At 37.1% G+C, this 13,726-nt stretch overlaps 1 protein-coding gene across 5 annotated transcripts in view; it reads right to left on the bottom strand.

The window, feature by feature from the left end:
- Positions 1-1,275: 1,275 nt before the first annotated feature.
- mdfic (MyoD family inhibitor domain containing) overlaps positions 1,276-13,726 on the bottom strand; it is a 57,644-nt gene continuing 45,193 nt past the window's right edge. For 4 of the 5 annotated variants that reach the window (XM_002932817.5, XM_004912981.4, XM_031898967.1 and 1 more), the window contains exon 5: positions 1,276-5,295. In XM_002932817.5, coding sequence (XP_002932863.1) covers positions 5,048-5,295 — 248 coding nt within the window. In that variant the 3' untranslated portion in view covers positions 1,276-5,047. Of the gene's footprint in view, positions 5,296-11,370; positions 11,442-13,726 lie in introns of all 5 variants that reach the window. The other variant, XM_031898968.1, reaches the window with a different exon arrangement.

The following is a 13,726-nucleotide window of genomic DNA, read 5'->3' as shown; positions in this document are numbered from 1 at the left end:
ATTCAACCCGATCAACCACATGCCGAACCCTGGCACCAGGAAGACAGCAAACTGTTCGGTTGAAGCGATCCGCTCGACAGATTACCCTGTCCACTTTCCTAATGATTGAATACCCTATAACCACCATCTGTTTAGGCCTAGCTCTGCTCTTCTCCCCACCACTACTAGAGAAACTGGTCTCCCGGCTGTTAGAGAGATCAGGCTCATCTAGAACCGCCAGTCCAGAATTCACACTCCCATCTTCTTCACATCTGGCAAATCTGTTGGGATGCGCAAACCATGGAGCAGCCTCCCTTTTCCTTTTCCCCACACTAGATTGTTTAATTGTCACCCAGCTTACTGCCTATCATCCTTTCATTGCTCCCCTCCCCCCATACTATCTGACCCCGCTAGCTCTTGTTCAGTAAGCAAGAGACTTCTCTCAAGATTGTCAATCGAATGCAGTGTTGCAACTTGTTCCTCTAGTGCTCTAACGCGAGCCTCTAAAGTGGCAATTCGCTCACATCCACAACAGAGGAATGCACTTTGGAACTGTTGTTCCACAACTGCATACATGTGGCAGGCTGTGCACTGTATCAGACCTTCAATGTTGCTGCCACTCATTCTCCCAGTTACAGGAACAGTTAAACCAAAATAGGTGAAAGGACTTGTAGTAAATACAAACTTAGTACCTTGTTTTTAACTCCTGTGTTTCTAACTCCACTTATAAAGCCCCCACTTAAAGAGCAATCACTTACAGAGCACATACCACCAGAGCAAGCTCACTGGAGTGCCAGTGGTTCTATTTATACAGTTTGTTAAGGTCAACTAATCATACCCCACCCACCTCAAATTGAGGGTGATTACAAAGGAATGCAACTTCTGGCAAACCTGCTTGTAAGCCTTATAGTTCACCAAACTGTAAATTAGCACCAAAAACAATTACTTTTGGAAAAAATTAAACCCAACAGTTAAAAAACACAATGATTTTGAATAAAGTTAATAAAGAATACTTAACCCTTTTTTGTTGAATTCAACCAGCCACCAGCCTGTTAGTAAGCAATTGCATTATGTAAGCATTCATTCATGAATTGGTGCAAGTTTTAGATACATTTTCGTATTCTATATAAGAGGAAGGATGAAACAGCAGATGCTCAGCACAACTATGCCAAGTTGAAAGGAGAGCACCAATTCGTGCAATGCCAGCTTGAATGTTCTTTTACAACTGCGGTTATACAGTTGTCTATCTGTCTCCTGAAACCATAATCATTGTAGAAAATACAGAAAGAATGAGTATTTCAAAAGTTAAAATAAATTTCTTTATTTTAAAATTGTGTCTAGCATATGTCCAGTTACATACGATTAGAAAACAACATAACATTTAGGATCCTAGTAAAATGTTACTGTGTTCTACAGTTAAATAATAAAGTAAGAAAAAGTAACAGTAAGCAATGATTTGAGTTCAGCAAACCTGAACCCTTCATAAGATACATGTTCACATTTTTAAACTTTTAGTTGTATGCACATCTACTGTATGACAGAGTGCAAAAGACTCTATCAGAAGAAAACTAACTTGAAAAGTAAGAAGGCAAATATACTGTAAAAATTACATTATCCATACACTTGTATTCTCTGCTACAGAGACAAACGATACAATTTCTAATCATTCTAGAGAGGAACAGTAGCATAGTACAATTCAGTTGCTAGAAATAGAACAGTTGGTATTCTTATTATTTCTGAATCTAAGGAATATACAGTAACTTTATCATAGCTTAAAATATACAATTTTGGGACAAGTTTAATATGATTGTCTGTAAAAGAAATGCTATATGCTGTTGATAACAAGTAGTTACATACAATCCTAAAAAAAAGTATTTCATATCATAGATCAGAAATATAGTCCTATTATTGAATGCATTTATTAACTTTTTTGGTGTATTTTTTATACAAAGTTTTATACTTCAACAAGAATGTTTTTAAGGGGATTTAAACCTCTCTAATCAGTAAGATATTATTTTGTAGATGTTTCACCCTTTCATAAATGTGAAAGCTGTTACCCAGAAAATAATAAAACAGTAACTCGTACTTGACCCTAATTAAGCTGCATGAATCCATGGACCTTATTGGTGGCAAAACAATCCTATCAGGTTTACTTAATGTTCAAATGATTTTAGTAGACTTAAGGTATGGAGATCCAAATTATAGAAATATCCATTATCCGTAACACCCCAGCATTCCAGATACTGGACTGGTATATAAATATATACAAAGACAGAAAAATAAACATACACAAATACATACATGTACACACTCACATCTGTAAACTGGGAAACCCACAATCCAGAATGTGCATCCAGAATGTGCTAAAAACCAGCAATGCCATTTCCCACAGATCTTAAACCTTCTTAATCTGGTGCTCCTATGTACTAAAGAGGCCTATATGGTGCTAATTTGGATCTGTGATAAAGCTTGTGCCTTGCCACAGCAGCATCTACAGTTAATAATACTTCATCAATAAGATAGCAAAGTGCTGTAAATGCAATAGATCTCTGTATTTTTCACTAGTTGTTGGCCAGACATTAACTTTTTTTGCACTAACTAAATCAAATGCAAATACAGGCTGTGCAAAGGAACACCCATGCCCGTTTGACTTGGTTATTGACTATAATATTTCGGTAAATTACTTACAGCTGGTATATTATCCCATAGCAACCAATGAGATGCTTGCAGTAATCACTGCCTGCTAATGCAGCCCACACTTTTGTTGGGGAAAAAAATGCTATTTCTGAAAAAAAGTAGTGAGCCCTATGCCGCCTGCACCAGGAGAGAGCTTCTGGCACAGGCAGCCATGTTAGGATGCATGCATGCAAATGAGGCATAGTGTCCCAGCTTGATTATGTACATGTGTTTAATGTGCATAATGAGCCAGTAGGTTCTCTCATTAGGTGTAGTATTATTAAACATGGCCACCCACAGCAGAAGCTCCTTCCCAATGTGGGCAGCACAGCATTTGCTACTAGCATATTTTGCATAAAATAATATTGTTTCTATACATTTCCCCTGATACGTGCCTTTTAAGTAAGAGAAAAAACAAGCCTAACCATTCCAGCTGTCTGTAATAATGTATATGTATTGTGAAGTTACTGCTACTTTTTTTTGCTTTAAAGGAGAAGGAAAGGTAAAAACTAAGTTAGCTTTATCAGAAAGGTCTATGTAAATACAGCCATAAACACTCACAGAAACGCTGCACTATGCTCTCTTTAAAAAAATAAAAAAAAGAGACATGATTTATTTTCCACTTTTGTGTATACATGTTCTGTGTCAGAATTCCTTCTCTCAGAAATACTTCAGGGCATAGCAGGAGTCTGCACAACTTGATCATCTCTCCCTCTCCCCCTCTCATCTCAACTCACTCCCCCTCCTAACTGTGCTGTCTAATGTGAGCTACCAGCAGCTAGAGCTGCAGCACGGAAGGTACTTAGATCAAGCATGGCAGCTGCTATCTTAAACAAACAGAGGAAGCTTCTAGGGCTGTTTACTCAGGTATGGTAAAGCTTTCTGTAGAATAAACTTAGCGTTCTAGCTTGCACTACTGTGGCTAATCTACTGGCAGTAAAATGCCCTTCCTTCTCCATTAAAATTGGCCTTGCCTTAGAGAGATATTTTTTAATCCCATAATCATCCTTAATCCCTTTTACACTCATTTAATGACCTTGAAGGAGCAAATCTTAGAACTGGCCAGTCAAATAAAGCTGATCTGATTGGCCAAAGGCTGCATTTAAGACTTGATATAATCCTCAGCAGATGAGCAGTGTGTGCCATCCCACCGGCGACTTACATTTTCGTCGGTGGGATGGCAGTTCGGGGAGATTGTCACGGGTGACTAATCTCCCCGTGTGCCAGAGCCCTAAATCAGGCTGCCAATAGACTGCCAAACTGTGCACGAGTCTGAATGCCATGTCTTAGCGCTATGATCTACAGTACAACATCAATGATGTTATAGATCATAGTATCAGGGGAAGGGGAGGGATATTTTGATAAAATATGGGAGACAGCAAGTACTATGGAACCTAGTTATAAGCACACAAAACACCCAGGAGAAACTTCCCCAAGATTATAAATGGCATTGTAAGCCTAAAATGTCTAACAGAAGCCGGCAAAGGTGAGCCATAATATTCTAGTTTTATTTTGTTGTTGACCAAAAATCTAACACTGTGTGTAGCCCAGGTATTCCCTTACACTAGCCAAAATTAAACAAATGATATTTTGAGGTTCAAATATCTTTATGGCTGTCCCAGTACTTGCTTGTACATAACTGGCAGTTTATTTAAACTTTACCCTAACAATGTCATATTGAGGTCTGCTATATTTAAAGTAAATAAAGTGGAAATTATGAAGCATTATAGATGGCACAGTGACAATGTAATAATATATGCACCACCCTTTTACAGTAGAAACTTTACATTTAGCTTCCGATTCATTCGAAAACAAAAGAAAACAATTCTTTGGCATATTTTAAAGCAATTTGTATAACATGAGGCGATTGTTGGAGCCTGGTGTAAGTCTACAACAGCTGCTTGCTCTACCAGCGTGTCTGGTAAGTAGAACATAGAAAGTACTTTGGGTGCATCCTAGACATTTTCCTAGTATCTGACAGCTTGTGAACAAATATTAAACATAATTTTGCCTTTGCAGGTTTACAATTATTTTTAAAATGAGGGCAAACTTTTATAAAATGCATTTAAAAAATTAACAAGCACCAGTAGACAGGTGTGTGTGTTTGAATAATACTCTATAAAATGTAGCAACGTTGACAATACAACACACTGAAAGGTTACTATTAACATACATACCGTGTTTTATATTGTTGCTACAGATATCTGATATGCAGTTATGGTATAACACTATAAATGTTTTCAGATAAAGCCCTCAGCAAAATAATTCTGTTGTATGGTTCTCCAGTAACAAAAGAAATCATACAGGTAGCAGTGCAAGTAGGATGTTGGCAACATATCTGATCAAGTGTTTCTATAGAAAAATTGACTCCAGTTGTTACAAAGAAAGTTTTTCAGGATGGAAAACATATCCCACAGCATTCCATGCAGATTTCCAAACAGTCTGAAGATTCACAGCAGGCGTCCATAATTCCACAGTCCATGTCACAAGGGCAGTTACAGTCATCTCCCATTTCCTCACTGCAGCAGCAGCAGCAGGCTTCAGATGTACAGATGCCACAAGATGCTTGTCCCAGTACAATGTTACACAGTGTGAGAAACTCACAGAATAAGCAGGCTAGGATACAGTGAACACAGCAATCTTCACATGTTGGGTTATTAAGGAAGTTCCCAAGGTTGATCAATGCACATAATAGGAAAAATGAAAAAAGAAAAATATTTGTTAGAAAATATGATAAAATGGAACACAGTCTGTTAGAAAAGGGTGACTAGTGCAAGCTTGTCAGAAAGTAGTACATAGTAGCAGAGACAGTTTTAAAAAGGGCACCTCACATTCGCAAAACGTGCTTTCTATTTTTTGTTGCAATGTTTCTAAAACACAAGTTTTTAAAAGAAATTTGTTTCATTCTCCCTAGTCCAGGACTAGACTTCCTCAACTACTACTGGTATATATCAGAGAGGGGAACATAACTAATGTATTTTTAAAACAAAAATCTTAGGGGGAAAAAGTAAAAAAAAAATCTAAATATCTAAATTTGTATATATATATACAAAAAAAGGTAATTTGGAATTAAAATGTTGAAAGTTTTATTTTGTGAATGCGAACTGCCACTTCAATATTTCCTTCACTCTGTGATTAACATGTTATTACAGATATTGTAACGTTTTAGTAGCACTAAAGGGAACAATACAATGAGAAAGGCTTGCGTTAGATGTCCTGCAAACAGGCTACAGAAATACACATACCTAAAAGAATTATAAAAACAAAAGCATGTCAGATAAGGAAGCTAAGATCTGGTAGGAAGGTGCTCTATAAATATGTTTATCCTATGTCAAAGCATAATATATGGTAAAAAAAGCAAAGTGAACTATGTGATGTAGCAGCTGACACTTTTTTCCTTTCTTTCCTATATTCAAAGGAAACTGAGGCAACTTGGAAAGCTTCCTGCAATTATGTCAACAACAAAAAACAAACCCTTAAGACTTTGTTTAAGAAAATATTATGTATAAACTGTCAACGGAATTCTCAAATACTGGTAAAGGAAAAGGACAATTGAGAGTCATTTACTAACATTTGGATGAATTTGCACCAGGATATGTACCACTAGAAGACAATAGACAATAAACCTTGATTAGTCTGCTGTAGTTAAAACACCAGAGAGTTGCACTATAGCAATGTTGCCCAGTGTTACTAAAGTCATTTAAAGCTTATTTATCAAGGGGTGTATAGTCAATCTGACACAAATACATAATTGATAGATATGTGTATTTATTAAAATGTTAAAACCTTTCTTTTACCAACTCTTCTGACCTGGACACAACAGTGAATGGTGATCTTCCCTGTGTGATGCCTCTACCTTTTATTATGCAAACACATTGGGCTCATATACTAACACTGGTTTTTAATAGCACAAGTGCAGCTGCCAATAGCAAACAACAACTAGTTTTGAACAAAACTACAAATTACAAAATTAAGATAAAATGTAATTTGTCACTATAGGTAATTACACTGGTGCAACTTAGTACCCCATCTAGTCCATATGATAGACTGTAAACATGCAAATCTAAAGAGACAAAAAAAAACAAAAAAAGCCCTAAGGGCTGTGACAGACGGGGAGATTAGTTGCCATGCGACAAATCTCCCCGAAATGCCATGCCACCGGCAAGAATGTAAATCGCCATGTGCCATCCCACCGCAATTTACATTCTAGCATTCTACATTCTTGTTTATCCTTTATTTACATGTTATTTATTGTAAGACACAAAATCTACCCATAATTGCATGTAAAGCACAAAAGTGTTACAGCTAACCCTGTAATAATGATTTTACAACGCAATTTTATTCTAAACATGAAAGCAATACACAGGAAGTAGAATATGGACTGTAAATAGTCAATCACCATTCTGCTTAAAACCCAGAAAAGGTGTAGATTAGGTCCCAAAGTGACCGCCCTCATACATGTATTATGCAGATTTTTAAAGGATAACTAAACTCTAAAATTAAATATGGGTAGAAATGTCATATATTCTATACTGAGTTTAAATTTATTGCTCCAACCTAAAGATTCAGCATCTTTATAGTAATAATGATCCAGGCCTTCACAGTTGTCACAGGAGCTCCCTAACCTTAATTCTGTTAGAAGTGTACGTGACACTCACATGCTCAGTGCGCTCTGAGCAGCTGTCGAGATGCTAAGCTTTGGGGTTGTTGCAAATTATCAAGCATAAATTAAAGGACAAGGAAAGGCAAAGTCACTGGGGGGTGCCAAAATGTTAGGCACCCCCAAGTGACTTAAATCGCCTACCTTTTATCCCGGGCTGGTGCCCCTGTTGGGAGAGAACAACACCAGCCTGGGGTACCTGCTGTGCTTTCTTCTTCCTGGTTCACGAGCGCGCGCATGCGCAGTAGAGTGAAAAGCCGAACTTTAACAGAGAAGTCGGCTTTTCACTCTACTGTGCATGCGTCTATCGTATCGCAGCTTAACAAAGCAGGAAGAAGGAAGTGCATCGCTCCAGGTACCCCGGGCTGGTACAATGTAAGCGATTAAAGTCACTTGGGGGTGCCTAACATTTTGGCACCCCCAAGTGACTTAGCCTTTCCTTGTCCTTTAAAGTTTGCCTGTCATATAAGCTGATGCTACAGGGCTAATTTTGAAATTCTGATTTTAATTTCACTTGTTTCAGAGCTGCCATGTACTAATAATCTGTATTATTTTCTTATCAGTGCTATATTGTATATATATATTCTATATATAGAGTATATTGTGCATTTGTCCCTAAGCTCAGATAACTGACAGCAGCACAGAGGGAGGCACAGATCCCTTACTAAAGGGCTGTGGTTGCCTTGGGCTGGTACTGAACCCCAAAAAATAATGTAAAATACTTCTTTAGTAAAGCTTTAGTTCTCTCTTAATAGAGATAGTATGTATAGGTTCTGATTGTGGTGATCAAAATGCATCAACCCATCAGGTTACTGCCCATTGAATTAAATTCAAAATCCAAACAATCCAAAAATCTGCACTAGCAGGTTTTCTTGTGAAAATTTCCTGTGCTTGGTGCAGATGTTTCTGTGAGGGCATTCTGTATTGTAATGACCTTGCCAGACTGATCTGAAACAGCAATGTTTTTGTAAAACAGATGCTTACTACAATAAATAATGTTGATGTACCTGTATAGATATACAGTAGCTAATTAACTTCCTTTCCGTCACAGCCACGAGAGTTGTATTTAACTGCCAATGTACATGAATGCAAATAATGCAGCAATAACAGATCATCATTTTATGAAAGAAGATAATCAGGTTATAATAAATAATAAGAAAGCTTTTTGCTATCACAATCTACTTAGATATAGCTACTTTACACAAAGCTGAATGCACTGTACAGGTATGGAACGCATTATCCAGAATGCTCGGGACCTGGGGTTTTCCGGATAAGGGATCTTTCCGTAATTCGGATCTGCTATTTTAAATCTGCTAAAAAAATTATTTAAACAGTAATTAAACCCAATAGGATTGTTTTGCCTCCAATAAGGATTAATTATATCTTAGTTGGGATCAAGAACAAGGTACTGTTTTATTATATCAGAGAAAAAGGAAAAAGGTAAAATGGTTTCTATGGGAGATTACCTTTCCGCAATTTGAAACTTTCTGGATAATGGGTTTCCGGATAAGGGGTCCGATACCTGTACAACACATATGACTTATTATGACTAGTGCCAATTCCATACCTCCGTTTCATATCAGAAAAACATCCAGGACAGTTCTTTATTCTTCTATCATTTCTTTTCATACTGATTAAATTATCTTATTTTATCTTAGCTATTATTAAAAAAGTCAATTAAACACTATGAAGGAAAAGCTAAATTAATAAACACTAAGGAAAATAGTGTTCCCAAAAACTCTGCTTTCTACACCACAAGTGCCAATTGTTTAAAAAATGTTTACTCTTATTTTAAACACAGGTTTAAATAAGGCTGGTTTTAGATTTTTATAAAAGTTTAAGCATTTCAAGAGCATTGATATTTTTGCATTACTACTGAAATTTAAACAACAGTAACTTTTTTTTTGCCATATTGTATTGATTTTGTAGCAAGTGTTCTGCTATTCACACTATATTATAAATTATAGTTATAAATGTTAGATCTAGAACCTCTGTCATAGATGATGGGATTGCCTTTGGAAGTGAAAGATGTAGAAACTGTCTCACAACTATTGGCAAATATTATATTATTTTACACTATATAATAGATTGCTTTTACAAACAGATAAAATATTATTTATTCTGGTTTTAAACTACATTGTTTAGGAATACCACTTTCATATTTGAGGATCTTATAATCAATGTGACAACTCCAGGTAGTGTATTTGATCTGTGACAGTTAACCAAGTGTGAGATACCGAAATCTGAAGTGTTATGGTAAAAGCGATGACTGCAAATGAAACTCATTCTTACATGCTGTATCTAGAGATGCTTATCCTCTACTACTGTTTATGTTATTGGAAGGAAAGCACCACTGATTAACATGTGAGTAAGTAGTATTTTTGTGACTGGTCTTGTAGTGTAGTATTCAAGTTCCTTCCAACTGCATCATGAATCTAAAAGCTGATTTTTTTTTGCTACCAGCTTCGCATCTTTAGGGTTATAGCAGAGTGAGCTGTTTAGGGAGCCTGACATGCCAGAGATTATTACATATAAGCAGTCTGTTGCTTTACAAGCATTCTCTCCTGCTTGTTAAGGTGGCCATGCATGGGCAGATTTAAACTGCCGATTTGGGTTCTTCAGACTGATTTAGCTGCTTATTTGCTGTGAATGAGGCCCTCCGACTGGCCCACCTGACCAATATCTGGCCAGTTCATGATCAGGCAGGTTTGATTTTCCACATTGGATTGAGTATACCTTGGGCCCTTTAGTAAATTGGAAAATAACCCGTGTGCTAGTAAGGAGTTTCACACCAATAGAAAAATACAGACGCACTGATAACAGTGATTACCTTATGTATTAATTTCTATGCTTATGCTTCTAGTATCCTTAACGGGATACAAGAATCATAGGCAGTAAACCTTAACACCTTCCTTAAACAAATCTTGTTATTAAATTAACTAAAACAAATATGGTTAGAAATGCTATATTTTAAATACTGAGAATTTCGCACCAGCCTTAAGTTTCAGAATCTCTATAACAGTAATAATTCAGGTCTTCAAAGCTGTGAACAGGAGTTCCTCATCTAGAAATGTTTGTGACACTCACATGCCCAGTCAGCTCTGGGCAGCTGTTGAGAAGCTAAGCTTAGGGGTTGTCACAAATCACCAAGCAGAAAATAAGGTTGATGCTACAGAGGTGTTTATTACATTCTAATACATATTGTACTAAGCTACAATGTGAAATTGAATTAATCACTAATTAGCCTTGTATTGAGAGATTTGTATTCTACATATAAAGTATGTTGTGCACAGGTCCCTAAACTCAGTAACTGTCAGCAGCACTGAGCATGTGCAGTGAATCAGTGGAAAAGAAGATGGGGAGCTACTAGGGCATGTTTGGAGGCACAGATCTCCACTGCTAAAGGGCTGTGTTTGCTTTGGGCTGGTACAGAATCTCAAAGCATAATGTGCAGCATTAATCTACTTCTTTGCTGGGTTTTAGTTCTTCTAAAAGACAAGGACAATTAATGGGTTTAGACACCCACAAGAACCAGAACTCATGGCACCCACCTGTCATGTCAGAGATAAGTGGGTTTGACACAAATAAATAAAAAGTAGTAGAGCGGCGGGCCGAGTTGCATTTAAACTAAAAAGTTAGGATCAGCACGGGCACATAGTTAAAAATGTCCTAAAATTCATGTTAACTACTTCTTGTGTTAGGCTGTTCCCACAAAAACACACATGCGTAATTATATGAGTGCAGTGAAGGAATAGAAAATAAATGGTTTCATTTTTGGTTAGCTATTTCATGTTCATGCAAGTCTCACAGTAAGAGCATACACTCACTGATCACTGACATAGGTCATCTTTTGGCTAGCTATATTCACAGAGTTCAGAGCACTCAAAACAGATCTCTAGCCACTCAGCTGTTTCACAGCAAGAATCACAGAGAGAAAAGTCACAATCAAAGTGGAAGTTGAGGTCCTCAGCTGGAGTCTCCTCAAGGCCCACACAGGCATGGGAACAACATCCACAGCAGGTGTTACAGGTCTCATGCAGACAGGAGGAGCAAACCTGATGAGGGCCGAGGATGAACTCTGCGCACTGGCAGAAGAGACAGGCCAGAATCAAAGAAGCACAGCAGTCTAATTCAAACAAGAAAGGAAATGAACTAAAAGAATGATACAGCTATATCAAGAAAAAATGTATTGAAAATACAAGAGTTTATGAAACACTTACTCACAAATAAATGCATAGACATATTATTCAGTTATAAGAACTTTTGGTTTACCATATCTTAAGGCTGCTAAAAAATCCTCAAATAACAATTAAAACATAATGTAAAAGTTACGATTAGTTACTTAAAATGACCTTCCCAAAATTCAGAGCTTTCTGGATAACGGGTTTCTAGATAAGGGATACCAGTATTACAAAAGAAACAGTCCCCTTTTAAACACCCCATTGATGAGTGTTCAACAAATCTAAAAGCATCTGTAAATTAAAAAAACAGAAAAAATATTGTTGCAAGACTACCCCAGTGCAGTAACTCCATCTCCTTTTCTATTACAAAGTATACACTTAAAAACACATCTACTTAAAATTAGCACAACAAATAGGACTTGTGTTAAAAATGCATTCTGGTTTTTCTTTACATTTAAAGGGAAACGAAAGGTAAAGTCACTTGGGGGTGCCAAAATGTTAGGCACCCCCAAGTGACTTTAACCGCTTACCTCGTACCCCGGGCTGGTGCCCCTGTTGGGAGAAAACAGCACCAGCCCGGGGCACCTGGAGCGCAGCGCTTCCGTGTTCTGGCTTCCTCTTCCTGAATGCCAGCGGTGGGCGCATGCGCAGTAGAGTGAAAAGCCGACTTTAATGTTTAAGTTCGGCTTTTCTCTCTACTGCGCATGCGCGCGCAGCGAAACAAGAGGAAGGAAGCGCCTGCAGCTACCCCGGGCTGGTGCTGTTCCCTCCTCACAGGGGCACCAGCCCGGGGTAAAAGGTAGGTGGTCAAAGTCACTTGGGGGTGCCTAACATTTTGGCACCCCCAAGTGACTTTGACTTTCTTTTCCCTTTAAATAAATTTCTAAAAATGTCCTAATTTTGCCATTAAAAATTTACAGTCTGTAAGTAAGTAGGTGCTTTCTAAATATTTAACACTCAAAGGGCTTAGATGAAAAAGTATGTACAGTAAATCTCTAAATAAAACATTCACCAATAAAATAAAATTCTGGCAACTTTTCAATATACCTTCATTACTAATGTTAGAGGCTTTAAAGTTACTTATAAATGAAATAGCTAATGAAAGCAGTGTCTGTCCCTTACTACACTCTGCACTGGTGGATCTGACTATTAAATCAATGTAACAGAAGCCAACTGACTAAAAGACCCCTAAAGAAGCATGCAAGGCACTGTAGGAAATTAAGTCATGGATGGGCAGGGATCATTTCTGCTTTGTTGTTTCAGCAGTCAGACAGATACTTTTAATGAATGTATATTAGAAAGTTGTGTTTTTCTTTATTTGCCAAAATTTTATTGTTAGGTATACAACCCCTTTAAAAATAAAGAACACTGTAACTTATCTTGTCTCCATTATAACAGTGTGATGGTAATGTTTCTCACAAAAGGAAGAGCATGGCAAATTCACTAAAAGAGCAGTGACAAAAAATAAAATTCATTTTTAAATTAATCAAGCTACGGTAGCATATTTTTGCCAGTGCTTTCCTTTTAGAAATATCAATAGAATGTGTACAGCGAAGATGAAAAGGCACACTTCACTGTAGAAGTTTCAATTTGCATATCAACAAGCACAAATAAGTGCGAAATTGCTGCACTACTGTATGCATATTATGCTTACAATAATGCTTAACCATTCTTGAGACAAGATACAATTGAGAGCAGCTACATAACAAGTTGAAAGATGTTGCTGACCCAGGCTCATTCTCAGTAAATCTTACAAAGCTCTATTCAAATGAAGCCTTACAAGCAGAGATGACAATGCTGCATTGCTCACACTAGCAGAACAAGATCGAAGTAGATTCATGCACTCTAGTAGCATTTTCTTCAAATAAAAATGCTTTCAAATGTACAGATCTAAATTGGCATGTCCCCGTGGAAGGTGCCATTATATATATTCTCTGCAGCATTAGCATGTAATTGTTTTATGATTTGCACATACACTGAAAAAGATTAAAGAATTTAAAAGAAATAATAGGAAACATTAACAAAACAGTTTCTGCTCTCTGTCAGATTCCAATAAAGAAAAGGATATTGGTGATGTAACGGATATACCTAATGTTGAATGGTATTTCCATCTCTAACTACATGCCCTAAACTCTTTCATATAGCTACTGATAATAACTTAAAATATTGGATAAAAACTTAACAAAGGCGTAGGCTAAAATGCTATATGTATGTTTTGGGGTCTGTATAT

This window comes from Xenopus tropicalis, chromosome 3 (genome assembly GCF_000004195.4).
Source record: "Xenopus tropicalis strain Nigerian chromosome 3, UCB_Xtro_10.0, whole genome shotgun sequence".
NCBI lineage: Eukaryota > Metazoa > Chordata > Amphibia > Anura > Pipidae > Xenopus > Xenopus tropicalis.
The sequence above is the reverse complement of the archived record's forward strand: the minus strand, read 5'-3'. Positions and strand labels throughout refer to the sequence as shown.